The sequence below is a fragment of the Crinia signifera genome, chromosome 2 (genome assembly GCF_055691185.1).
Source record: "Crinia signifera chromosome 2, ASM5569118v1, whole genome shotgun sequence".
Lineage (NCBI taxonomy): Eukaryota > Metazoa > Chordata > Amphibia > Anura > Myobatrachidae > Crinia > Crinia signifera.
The window spans coordinates 45,595,200-45,609,814 of record NC_139218.1 but is presented as its reverse complement, the minus strand read 5'-3'; the positions used below and the strand labels follow the sequence as shown (position 1 = coordinate 45,609,814).

The following is a 14,615-nucleotide window of genomic DNA, read 5'->3' as shown; positions in this document are numbered from 1 at the left end:
CGACGGGTGCTATCCAGGCAATATAATGTACATAGAGGCAAAAGGAGAGAGAAAAGAATTGCACTGTGGATGCACACCAAAGAGGGTACAGTATCTTAAAACTTAACTTTTAATTTTTATTCAGAACTTAAAAAGAAGCGAGATCTATTACCTGTGCAGATTGTTTATTTATATGATCTCACAGGGTGATCTCCTTCTGAAGTTTGTGAAATATTCATAGAATTAAAAAGACTTTAGACATACAAACATGTAACATACATTTGTGATGTGCGTTTAGCACAAAAAGAAAGAAATAGTGGTTTTATAGGGATAAAAAATTCCACTAAGACTGGCTACAAAGGATGCTGTGAGTGGGTTATGATAGCGTTCTTGTGGGTTTAGTTCCTAATTTGGAGAAGGGGATGTTGTTAATATCCCTCTTTGGGGGTTTTGATTCCCACTTTCAACGGGTCTATGATTTTCTTATGTAAGTCAGCACCTGACTTGGGTGGTATTTTTTCTGTTATGCGGCTGTGTATGTTTAATGCCGCTAGTTGTACACTTGTTGTATTTTGTGTGGGTCACTTCTTATTGGATTTAATCTGACACGGAGAATATGGAACATTCAGTGACCAGTGATTGGTTTCCTTGTGTCCCTTTATCCCTTTATGTTTTAAGTGATTAATACCAGCCAATGGGTTTTATACCAGTCAACAAAGACAAGGTTTATATATACCGATGGATTAGTGGTATTTAGTGATGTCAGGTACTGACTAGTTTAGGTTAGAAGCCACGAGTCTTTATTAACAGGTTTTTGGGATTTTCCTGTGACTCCAATTTTTGGCATTCTATTTCCAGTATTGATATAGAAATAGTGCTGATGTATCAAATTTGGTTAGATGGTGTTGATAGGATGTGTCTGACTATATAAAGTTGAGACAGGTCTTAGGTAATTAGCGTTTGGAATACTGCTAATTTAAATTGGATTTAGGTGATATTCATAGATAATATCTGTCTGTATAAATTTCAGACAGGTTATATGTATCACATGCTGTTGTCCTTATTTTAAATCTAAGCAGATTTTTTATAGGCGTTTTTAAAATATTGCCAGTAAAGATCAGCTTGGGTGATAGTTAATCAATGATGTCTGTCTGTATGGATTTCTGACAGATTTATATATCACACATTGACTTCTCTATCTAACATTATCCATCTAGTAGCACTTTTTATACTGTTTTCCCTTCTCTAGAACTTCATAAACTATACATGCACCTCACAGCAACATAGTTTCAATAATGACACATTTCAATATGATTTAGCAACAATTGTAGCCAGCTTAAGGCTGACACGTGTTTCACAAACTAGCTTCCTCAGAGCCACAAGCCGAGTGTCTCCTGTGTGTAATATTTATTGATATGTCCCAGCCAATCATATCGCTTGCTGAGACTCACATGTTTTGGTCTTCCAATGGGCTCCTATTGCCTCTGCCCTTAATGTAGAGGCTATTTCCGCCCTATGTCCTGACGTGCTGGTCACGTGAACGACGTGTGACGTCACGTATCGGTCACGTGATGTCTCCCAGCCAATCACGGCATCTAGCAGCCGCAACCCGGAAGCTCATTTCCTGCGCGGATCACCCCGGACTCTGTATAGGTTATAATCCTCGTTTTTAATTTTCTTTTTCTGTGGTTATTTTTAAAGTTTCATGTCCTTTATGGGCATGGTGATCGGGGCGATCCCTTCTCGGGTGTTGTATGTTTTCTTGGGTTTATCCCAACTGGGGTTTACTCTCTATTACTGTTTATCTCGGACGTTATACTAATTTGGGGCATTTCCGTCCCCGGAATCTGGATGTATTTCCCAGTTGTTATTACGTCTTGTTCCTATTTTATAGAGCCCCGGAATCTGTATAGTTACAGCAGCTTTCTGTTTTAGGTATATTTTATACCTTTTGTGGTGGTTCTATCTTCATTTAATATAGCTATGCCGTGGTGTAACGTTTATATGGTATCACTGCTGCCTGTCAGTATCGCTTAGACAGAAGAAAAGTGTTCATTCAAAAAGATTGTTTGGGTGTCAAACATCTCCTGGGTTCTTCAAGTCCCGGACTCTGGATTTATCCAGTTTGTTCATTTGGATGTCAGATCTATATGTAGAAATTATGTGTTCTTCCAGTCTTCTATTTGGACTGTCTTTGATTTTAGGAATTTTGCAGTATTGATATTTTGGATTGTTAGAGGAATTTTTGCGAGAGAGAGAGATGATGTCTCTGATGTGCTATCAATGTATTCGTATTGATAGCACATCAATACGAATTGCTTATTTTCGGGATAGTAAATGTCAAAAATAAGTGTATTTCTGGATACAAATACACCTATTTTTTTTACAAATTTCCTTTAGTAAATTTCCTCCAACACCACCATACATGAAACCAGATGGTAAAGCTTAAACGAATAGTTTAGTTTTTTTGCTTTTTCCCTAAAGTGCCGGGACACGGAGCATAGCTCTGCCCCCGACACTCGCGAAGCCAAGCCCCCGCATTTTGATTGGCCCACAGGCCACTCAATCACAGAAAATGGATGACCATCGATATACAAAAACATCATCCATTGAATAGTTATACACTATCGATGGCCAGTTGCACTTTTGCCACCAATGGCAAAGGCAACGATGGCCATCCCTAGTCTTACCCCATCATAAAAAGGATACCAGGATTTATCTCAGATGAGTATCATTTTAGTTAGTTTAGTATGAACGTGCTCTTCTACTTAGCAATTGCACCGCCTGCAAGTCATGATTATGGACTCATTATTGTGAAGGATGCAGCAGACATTTTGGTCAATTGGAAGTATCATCATTACTATTAATATTATTTGGTTTACTTTATAAAGCACAACAAGGGTTCCATAGTGCTGTACAATACAAAGTTGCAAAATTGAAAATAGCATAATCGCCTAATACTAGAAGGGTTAATACAATAGGGGTTGAAGTGTCAAGAGATAATAGAGAAGTGGAACAAGTGAAGAAGCTGCCCATATCAACCAATCAGCTTGGAGGTAGCATTTATCAAGTACATATATAAATGTTAGGTAGAAGATGATTGGTTGCGATGGGCAACGTGTCCACTTCTCCACTATTTCGAATGCTTGACACATTAACTGCTAGCATACATTCCTACTCTACCAATTTGTGCCGAGTTTTCCAGTACACGTCACACAAAATCATTTAAGATGGATGTTAAAAATAAATCTTTTGAAGATGTCTGACTTCATGGCATTTCAATTACTACAATGTCAACTGGAAATAAAAAAGGAAAAACACTGGCAACGAAGGGTTAGATTGAGAGAATTTGAAGAAATTTCGCACTTCGTTGATGTAATAATACAACAATCAGCTACTGTTAAACATAAGTTACTGTCAATGGCAGCAATTATCAAAAACAATCTGTACAAAACATGAAGGTTGGAGGCAGCTGCCATCACAATACACTCAACGAAACAGAATCTGGAGCGCTCGCTGGAAGTTGGATAAAAATAGATGCTAAATGTGAACAACGGCGCTGAGCTTTGTTCCAAATGGTTTTCGAGGCATTTTAGAAACAGAATCTAAGACACCGGGCATGTTTTCTTTGCAGCTTCTAAACCAATGTAATGCTTTTTAAATCCACAATCTATGGCTTCATTATCGGCATTGTTCTGGAGATGAGCAAAGTTTGCACAAGGTCATCCCAAAAAAAAATAACCTTAAGCCTCGTCACATTTTTGCAGCAGTCTGAATGCTTTTATGAGCAGCAGGTGTATTCCCACAAAAGACACTGAGCTGTTAACGGCACAGTGAGGAGTACACAATAATAGGTTGTTAACTCAGCCTTTCTGACAAGAGCACGGGAAAGGACACTACGAAACCATTAATAATAAATTATGCATATTTCATAGGGGGGGTGGGGGTGGAGAAAATGCTTTCTTTAGCAGATTGAAGCTTGTGTCAATTCACATTTCATTGTTGATACTTTATTTACCGTGTAAGTGCAATATATCAGGTGCAGTGGTATTGCTTCACTAAGGAATCTACGCAGCCCAACAGTCTCACTATAGAGGGTTAATTCATGTTTGTATGCAAATGCATACGCTCCTAAGGTACCGCTTTATCCGGTACAGTACCGGTTTTTAATGGTCTGTACTGGCCACAAGAAGTATACCGGTTTTTCAGGGGTTTCAGGCAGCTCCTCGGCTTGGCAGGCAACCGGGCCCAGCGGGTACGAAGAGATTGTAATCTGAGCTGTTCTGCACCCATTCCCAGTGGTGCATTGTGGGTCTTGGCCAGCGTGCATCACGTCATGACATCCCGCGGACCCTCCCACACTCAAGGTCTGTCTTTATCCATGTTCATGTCCCCTTACACAAAGTGGTCATGCCCCCTTTCCAAATTTGTACCGTTTCTGCCCTTCAGATGTTGGAGCGTATGCAAATGCCATTGTTATTTTCTAGAAACACCTACCGGAACCATCACAACTATTTACAGTCTATATGTAATTACGGGGAACATCGACTGCTAGGGTAGCCCTACCAAGGGCCAGATTAACAATGGGGTGAATGGAACTGCAGCTCCAGACCTCCACATTAAAACAGGCCCAACATCATGGCATCATGGTAATCACCAGGCAGACACCAGCCAGTCACATGCGATGGCAACCATCGATGGCAATTGCAACGATGGCCATCCCGACAATTAAGCGGTATTGTTCAAAATAAAAAGTATCGCGGCTCCATTAATGAACGCTGACGTATGGCATTCGCTCAGCATTCACGTACAGCTCTGGTTCCTGATTCCAGCATGCCCCTTTCCCATTATTTACAGCTGGCACTGAAACAGTTAAGCTGGGCATACATCAAGGCGTTTTGGTCCGATTTCGGCCGATTGCGACCAATCGGCCCGTTAAATCGGACCAAATCACCTCTCCCTGACATGTAGTCGGGTCCGATGCGCAGTCCCGTGCGTATCGGACCCGGCCCCAGGGGTCGGACCGGCGGGACATAAGATGTGTCGCAATCGGACACATCAGTGAAACATCGCTGGTGCTTTTTCGTACCTGCGATGTTTTGGGTCCGATGACATCGGGTCTGTGTAGTGGAAGCGGGCTGTAAGGTGTGCGAAGCAATGCGATGGCCACCGTGATAATACACAAGTACCGGAAATGAAATGTATATGTTAAAACACCTTGCATTACATATGAAAGAATTTTTTACATTACAATATGAAATGTGGTATGCATGTCATTCACCTTCATAAACTGGTCCTGCAACACCTTAACAATGGCCTTGCATGTCTCGGGGATGATACGCCCCAAAGCTTGAGCTGAGATGAGGGCCCCAAACTTTAAATCCTCTAAAGATCGCCCTGTGGCCAGAAAGCGCAATGTAGCCACCAGCCTCTCCTCAGCAGTTATGGCCCTCCGGAAGTTTGTGTCTCGCTTTTCAATATAGGGAGTGACCAGGCCAAGCAACTCCTGAAATGTAGGGTCGTCCATACGGAGGAAATTATGGTAGTCATCCGGGTTGTTTTCTCTAAGGCCTGACAGGAGAGACATGTGAGAGAGAGAGGGGGAGATTCTCTAAGCTAAAAATGCGGTAAAATCCCCGTTATCTGGGATTTTACAGCATTTTGGGATGCTGTAAGCATCCCTCGCCGGGTTACCGCGGCGGGGGGCATCGCCAGAAAAATCTGGCGATGCCCCATAGAAGCCAATGGGCTTCTACCGCAACCCTCCGCCGCCCCATGCCGCCCCGCACGGACCTCCGCCGCCCCGCATCGCCCCCTCACCTGTGTCCGGGCAGCACAGCGCAGTGCTGCCCGGACCTGTGACCTCCTCCCTGCACTGATCCTCTTCCGGATGCAGGGAGGAGGAGAGCCCGGCGCAGCAGCAGCAGCAGCAGCGCCGGGTGTGTGAGGAAGGGGGGAGCCGCCGGGACCTGCTGGGACCCGGCGACTCTCACCGCAAAGGACAGCTGTTAACGCAAGAGCTGTCCTTTGCTATAATTATCGCATATGTTACAACATATGCGATAATTATAAATGCGATGGGCGGCGAAGGGGGCGGAGATTCTTAGAGAATCTCCCCCAGAGTCTCTTTTGAGCAACCAATCTTTGGTCCAGCAGGACCTCAACCTCTTCCGCCGCTGAATCCTGTCACGTCTCAACTTAATAAAGCAGTAGACTTGCATAAGGTGATACTGATATGGATCCATGACAAAATAGGATAGATTAAACTTTATAAACACTTAAAAAACTAAAGTAAAGTGCAAAGCTCACAAAGTCAAATATCATCACAGAACAGTGTGAGGAGAATATAAAATAGTTTCTGCTCTATTTATCATATTTTTGGCCACTCCCTAAACCCATCCCACAGAAATCAGAGCACATGCGATTTGCATGCGATTTTCATGCGATTTGATTGTATCAAATCGCATGAAAATCGGAATTGAAAAAATTGACATCAAACCCAAAATCGGTTTAAACCTGCCAGGAGAGAAACAGTAAACAAACAGAACGAAGCAAGGTCAGATTTATGGTCAGATTTATGGTCAGATAAATCTGACCGATGTATGCCCACCTTTAATCTCTACCTACACTGCTAAAGCGCTATATATTATTACTGTATTCTACCTGAAAGGATTATTCAGTCTCATTACTCAGGTCTTAATATCAGCGGCCGCTATCTCTCTGCCACAAGCAACGCACAGTAACACACACAGCTTTTTTTAGTAAAAATATTCGGAGGCCCTGGAATTACCGCTCGGAGCCTGTGTGATGAAGAGCAGGAGAAATATGTTCCCTATGCGGGCGGATGGATTCGCTTATCCCCGAAGGGTCATACACTAGTGGAAATCTTTTGGCTGTAATGAATGGCAGCGAAACTCATTTTAAATAGAAAATTGTCAAACTACCCCGAAGCTCCCGACACAAGCCTTAAATTCTCTTTTTCCTCTGAGTTAAAACAGTATCCAGAACAAAAGCTTTGTTCCAGGGCAAAATATTAAGTCCGCAACAGCGAAATGTAATGTTGAAGACTTATGAGCCCATTTGTAATATATCCAGGTCTTAGCTGAAACACACTATCTGATAATACATCATTTTGTACTGTTTCCCAGTATTTCTATAGGCTTTGCCACTAAACCACCTTCCTTCTACCGTAAAAATGATATTGTTGATCATCTTAGGGTCAGGATTCAGTGGTCAAATTGGTCAAATTAAGAAAAATGTTTAACACCACACTCATGAATATATCGAGATCCCCCCAAGTTGGAGCATACTCGACCAGGAATGGTCCAGAATGAGAGGGGCAGTGTGGCACCAGTGGGCGAGCAGAATTAAATAAATGGTATAGTCAAAATCAGAACCAAAAAGTGACTAGGAACAGTACAAAGGTAACAGGCGCAGAGTTAAATTCAGATCAATATGCAGGATACATACTAGGAACTCACAGAGGGCAGATGCGTTAGTTTCAGTGTGGTGCCAAATGTGGCAATACATTTGACATGCCTAGCCCTTTAAATCAAAGAGAGACAGATCTCAGTCACATGACACCAGATGTAGTGAGCAGAGAGGCTTTCGATAGCCTCTCTTCTCAGAATATTAATTCCCAGTACAGTCCCCTTCCTCTGTCATTTTCTACATGGAGGGAGGGTTCTGAATCAGGTATTAGTTGTCCTTATCCTCAGGACCGAGCTTGAGTGCTGAAATTCAGACTAGTCTACAGACTTAAAAGTACAAAGATATTTTTTGTAAGACTATCGTCCTTATTCTGGTTGGTGCGGTAATATCCGCGCGCGTTCGTGCCGCCGATGTTTTGTGTCTGCGCATGTGCAGAGGCGTCTCTGCGCATGTGCGAGCGGGGCGTATGGCCAAATCCCACATGAAATGTGAACACTCAGAACAGGGGGTGGAGAGGGGCGTGAAGGGCTATTTGGGCTCATTACCATATGCATACGCCCTGCGTTTCATGGGCGTTCCCATGCAAACGCTGGGCGTACGTATGGTAATGCGGCCGTGACGCACGTGTAGGGGGCGGACATATGACATCGCCGGATGTCAGCTGCCCGCCCAGATCCCTGCTTTTGCACGGAAAAATGTCCGTGTGGTCTGAGGTTGCGGGAGCTGGTGGACCACTCGGTCCTGCATTCGATGGTCTGCGACCATCGAATGATGGGGGAGGTTCCCTGAGATGGTGGAGGCGTATTCCGTGAAAAATACACGTGCGGTCCTTTTGGCCAGCTTCTTACCACGTACGGACGGAGTTGGCGATCCGTATGGAAGGCGGGGTTTCGCACGCACGGTCCTGGCCGCATATTCGGATCCGGCCGCACCGATCAGAATAAGGGCCTATGTTATCAGAGGATATCTGAGAAAATAGATACTTTAAAAGTGTAAAACCAAACAAAACATCTATATGGAATAGCAACTGTAGCCAACAATCGTCAAGTCTATGGCCAACTATTTTAGAAAAAATAGGGTACAGGACAGAAAACAACATTCACCTTGATTAATATGCAATCTCAAAAGTATAGTGTCATCACCCCTGACTACCTGTGGCTGGCACAAGAGCAACAATGTACCAACTGTCCAATCAAAAAAGTCTCAAACTATTTACATATGCTAGACAAACCATACTATATAGTGTTCACCAGAGGCGTAACTCTGGGAGACAATGGACTAATCTGCCACCGGGCTCCTGCTCCCAAGGGGGCACCTCTCCTCCTCTGCAAGTTTAAATCAGTAAATTGAAAGCCAATAATAATGTTCCGGAATATATAGGTGTTCTCTCTCTCTCTCTCTCTCTATTTATATACTATATATATATATATATATATATATATATATATATATATATATATATATATATATATATATAGCGAACCGGCACAAGAAGTTGATGGAGGAGTGATACTTGCATTTTTCACACACACACACACACACACACACACACACACACACACACACACACACACACACACACACACACACACACACACACACACACACACACACACACACACACACATATATACATAATATATATTATATAAGGGTGGGTGTGTGTGTTTGTGGCCACAGGTGTTCACCCTGCATCTTTCAGAACCTATGCAGTTCCTCTTCCCAGTCTGGGGTTTCACTGTCAGCTTTGGGTGCTTCTAGCACAGTGTGGTCTGTATTTTAGCACTGATATGCAGACCAGACCTGTGCGCGAAGCAGAGAGCAGCAACCCAGGCAGGGAAGAGGAGCTGCGCAGGTTTTGAAAGATACAGGGTGATACAGCGAACACTACTCATCAATGATGACCAAAGCCAAATGCCCTCTTAGCTGTGTACTTATACCAGCTTTCATCCTATGTAGTATATATTTTGCAGTGTAAACATGCTTTAGACTTGATTTAAACATAAGAAAAATACAGAGGATTAAGCAGAAATGCAATCACCTTAGCAGCAAGCGTACTCGGCTGAGCTAGCTGTAAATGCAATTTCCCAACAAATGTTATAATTCATTTTACAGTCGCGACAATTTGCCACTTAATCTCCAGAGGAAGCGTCCTTGTAGAAAATATTGTTCTGCTTTATTTATATTTGTTAACGGTATTGTTATAGAATAAATGTCATAAGCATCACAAACTAGAATGGATAGATGGGGAAAGACGGCAAAATAAACACATATTTTCAAACAGGACGTCAATGAGAAACCCAGACGTATTTTTTAGAGTAAATGAGATCTGTATAAACATTGCGCTGACCTCTAAATACATTTAATGCACAGTGAAACCTTTAGGGTTTCACTGGCTTATTAAAGTTATTGCACCTATGTGATTAGTTTCACCTAGATATATATTTCCTATTGACCGTAAACATTCATTTTCAAGAAGGTTTCTTATTATAATAAATTGTCAGCATATAACTTCTTTAGCGTACAGAGGCCACTGTGCTCAGTCTGCCTCTAATACAAAACTCACATACACTACTAAATTGAATCGCAGGTCAATGAAATCCTACCACAAAGCCACATTTATATATTGCATGGGATGCATTGTAATGGAGAACAGAGTGGACAGAGTGGAACCGAGCCAGTGGAGTAGTCGCCCATGGCAGCCAATCAGTTGCTTTCTAGAAAGTTGATTGGTTGAGCAACTTCTCCACTGGCACACTTCTCCACTTTTTTTTACTGCTTCATATATCTCCCCATAATGACGTCCACAAATACTATCTCAGGCAGGGAAAGGGGAGGGTGGGGGGGATGTTTAGGCACTAGTGGGGGCACTTAATGCTGCGTGGGGGTTAGAGTTAGGCACTAGCAGGGAGGGTTAGGGTCAGGCTAACTCAGGTTAGGATAAGCTACTAGAAGAGAATGTTAGAGGGAGGCAGGGGGAGGGTAAGTAGATTTATCTGATGACTGGCAGGATTGCCTCCTTAGAAATGTCGGCCTCCATATTCTGACCAACGGGATCCTGACTGCCGGTCATGTACACCCTTTTAGTGTATTGAGCAGGTCTACTGATACATAAGTGGCCCTGGGTGGAGGGTGTGGTCCCTGGAAAGGATGTTGCTGTGCTCCACCCAGGTGTACAATCATATGTTGCATACTACTGTGGGAATAGTTATCTCCATTATCTTCCAAGGTATCCCCATTTCCAATCACAAATGTAGCTCCCATAGGTGTCTATGGCTTCTGCAGTGCAGCTTGAACAGGTCCAGAATGAACACAGAAGAGAAAGGGGGGACATGATAGAAACCTTTCAACCATATGAAAGATTTTACCAAGGTCCAGAAGGGAAATGTTTTTTTTAAAGGAAGTGAAGTATTAGAACATGACATGCGCTGAGACTGGAGGGAGGTTCGGAGGACATTTGAGTAAAAAATTACTTCACAAAAAGGGTAGTTGCCAAGTTGAATAACCTTCCCTGAGATGTGGCACAGATCTGTATGCCCAGCTGCTGCCCTTTTGTCAGTAACACTAGGCTTTTATATCATTTACTGGTCTGCAGATGTTAGCAGTGCCCCATAATGTTATATGAAGCGAATATCTGTTTTCATGCAGATTGGTAGTAGTCATCTTCGAGTCACAAAATTAAGTGTGGGTAGTCGCACCAGAAGTATGGGGTGGCCATTTTAAGCCATATTAAAGTTTCAAGAACTGCCGTTAACTCTTAGGTGCCTATTTATCTAAGTTTCTCCTGAATGTATGTAGGAGGGAGCTACATACAGGCATAACTGTTACGTGCTGCAATTCCTTAATTCTCACCGGCAGCCGCATACCCCATAAGTTTCTATGGGGGATGTGATGCTGTCATATTTATCAATTTCCTGAATGCTAATGATAAACAAGCCTTTAACTTAAATTAAAACCTCCTAATTGCACAAAGGGTCATAACTTGAGCAAGAAGAAGAATAAAAGGAACTGTTTGATTAAAACTTCAGAAGAATGGAGTAAGCTTGGAGGAGGAAGTATCAGAGATTCATCGCTAGCGGAACCTGATGTGACCTGGATGCAAAAATCCTGTGAGTGGCATAATCTTGTACATTGGGATTAAGCGAGACTTCCTTATATGTGCTTGTCTGACCCTCTTGTCACATGGTAGGCCTTCATGCTCAGCGGGAATGTGTCTGACTTAAGGTGCCCATACGCTGCTGCGATGTCTCGCAGCATTGTATGGACACCTGATACCCTGTGAGTCGCCCGGGACCTTCCTGGCAGCAGGGACGCATGCGATCCATCACAATTTGTTGTGATGGATCGCATGCGTCCCTGCTGCTCACCCATCTCGCAGCCAGGAGGGAGGTCCAAGGTCGGGTGGTCCGGCCACTTGACACAGGTCCGATGTGCACAGGACCCCGCATCGGACCCAACAGCATGTCAGGGACAGCCAATTTGGTCATATTTAGTCACCCGATTGGTCGCAATCGGCCCGAAATCTGACCAAATCGGCTCAGTGTATGCCTTTAGCCACATCTTTTATGTGACACATTTGGATTAGCTCCTGTTTATTTTTATGGATTTTTTAAAAATAAGTTCTTTATATACAGTATTATGCTTTGCACCTCTTATTTTTCCCATTTCTAAACATCATCTGGAGGTTGTGTCTGGAAGTGAAATAAAGATTCTGCTTTAAGGAGTTGCATGCTGTTTAATCCTGCTACTGAGGTAATTTGTAAGGTAATCACAATACCTGAGGGGACATAGCCGATGAGTGATAGAAGCATCACGGGATTTGGTTGTCCTTTAGCACGCTGTTACTAGTAGTGGAGTGTTTCACCAGGAGGTGCTGGGTGATTATCACGTGTTTGAAACCATTTACACTATGAGTTTTTCTTTTTAATCTCTGGGTTTTATTTGAATAGAACATAAGAACAAAAAGAGCACCAATACCAAGGGACAGTTTCTATTTTGGAGCGCTACCCTATGACACTGCCAGCAGCTCCTTGGCAGGATGTGCACTTACTGAGGCCTGTCTCCTGGCAATGAGAAACCGTAAGCTTGCGTTTATTACATCAGCATAAAAAATGCGTATGGTCATAAATGCTTCCTGGACCCTGTGAGTGCCAAGATCTCTGTGAGAGATGTGCAAAATATCCGCTAAAAAGGCCGGCGCCGCTCACATTTGTTATATAAATTCAAATAAAAAATGTTGTGTAAAAAAGATTATATTTCCTATGTAAGTTAAGCGTTACAGGTCGTTATGATGAATGAAAATATTTGCTGGCCAATTTTTAGACCTATTTTGACAAATTCAATTGGCACTCAAAGTGTTAAAAGGGTACGTGCTCTGGTTACTCTACAGATTTCACAATTTATCATTCCAATTTGAGGTGCTGCTGTTTCTACACTTTTGCTATTGTAGCATTTTATTGAGTCGCTTCTGCAAACTTGTCAGCATATTACTTTAGGATTTAATATACATGACTTCATACAAGAATGACCAAGTGGCTGGGGAGTCCTTATGCGTCAGTGGAACCTCAGTATTAGAAATTTCTAGGTTTTGTGGTTCAGGACAAGACAGCTACTTTAGGCTGGGATAGTTTTGTTGAGTACTATTGGCCCTTATTCTGGTTGGTGCGGCCGAGCCGCATATGCGGCTCCGACCGCACCAGACGAATCCCCGCCTACAAGACGGATCGGCACGGCCGTCCGTACACGGACGGCTGCCGATCCGCATGAAAATGGCGGGGCGTACGCCTCCACCATGTTGGGAGCTGCCCCCTGCATTCGATGGTCGATGACCATCGAAGGCAGGGCCGCACGCTCCCCCCGCTCACGCAAGCTTAGAGCACACGGACAATCGTCCGTGTGAAAGCTTGTATTGGGGCGGGCAGCTGACATCCGGCGATGTCAGCTTTCCGCCCCCATCACTGGCGTCATAGCCTCATTACCATGCATACGCCCCGCGTTTGCATGGGAACGCCCATGAAACGCTGGGCGTATACATAGGGTAATGAGGCTATTAAGCCCCTCACGCCCCTATACGCCCCCTTTGCGGCGTCTAAATTTTTGACTCGGAGAATTCCCCTGCACATGCGCAGAGTGACCTCTGCGCATGTGCAGAGTGTAAACATCGGCGGTACGGCCGCACGCGGGCCGTACCGCCCAGATCAAAATAAGGGCCATTGTTATGATGAGACTGAAGAAGTTTTGAGGAATATTACTTAAAAATTAAAGAATGATATTTTATGATTGTCACTAGGATGCATTCTGTATTGCACAGCAGGCACTAGGATGCTCTCTGTCTTGTATGTCAGTCGTTTGAATGTCCTTTATACTATGTGGTGGTATCTGGAATCCTCTGTTTATTTAATGATGGTCTCTAGAATAATTGCTGTATTCTTGTTTCTTAAATCTGCTATTAATGATTTATAATTCTGCACATTGTCATGGACTTCCATGGCAACCACAGTCACATTGCTTGTGTTATATAAACTACCACCACTTGACATACTGAGAAACTGGGTCTAAGTGACTGGCAAGTATAAATCCAATTCCAGAGATAATGATTTGAAGGACAGCTAAAATCAATTAGCGTGGATTAAGAAGAATTTGTCTATGTGTTTCCACCTGCGTTTGGCTTGAACAAGATAATTACTGTCATAGATGCATGTTTAAAATGAAATGCAGACTGAACACATCTAAATGCAAAGAAAACACAAAAAGTACACTATTTAGACATATGACAACAAAAAATACATAAATGTAAAGCATAAATGTAGATACAAAATTTACTGTTCAACTTCCTGCAAGGTCTTAAGGCTGAATTTAAGACACAGATAGGAAAACATTACATAACAGATAGTCAGAAAGAAAGCACTACTTGCATCTTAAGTGTTTTTCCAGGAATGCTGAGCAAGACCTACTTTCTCATAGTACTTGATCTCGTAATCCAGAATGACCCCATTAGGATAGTCTGGTTCTTGCCACGAAAGAGCAATGCTGTTTTGAGATGCCCAGTCTTTCCTCACCATACCAATTAGCGACGGAGCTGAAGAAGAAGATATCACAGTGTAAATATAGAGAAAACGTAACCCAGGCAGGACAGGAAGGTATTTACGGGAGACAAAATATTTATATAGCTTTAGTGATTGTTAGATTGACTCATAGGAAATCTA

The 14,615-nt window shown here is 42.9% G+C and overlaps 1 protein-coding gene across 4 annotated transcripts in view; it reads right to left on the bottom strand.

Annotated features, from left to right (window-relative positions):
- EPHA6 (EPH receptor A6) overlaps positions 1-14,615 on the bottom strand; it is a 698,400-nt gene that overhangs the window by 210,159 nt on the left and 473,626 nt on the right. For all 4 annotated transcript variants that reach the window (XR_014470285.1, XM_083171949.1, XM_083171946.1 and 1 more), the window contains exon 6: positions 14,364-14,488. Coding sequence is in view for 3 of the 4 variants with exons in the window: in XM_083171949.1 (XP_083028075.1) it covers positions 14,364-14,488 (125 nt within the window). In the remaining variant the exon portion in view is untranslated. The remainder of the gene's footprint in view (positions 1-14,363; positions 14,489-14,615) is intronic.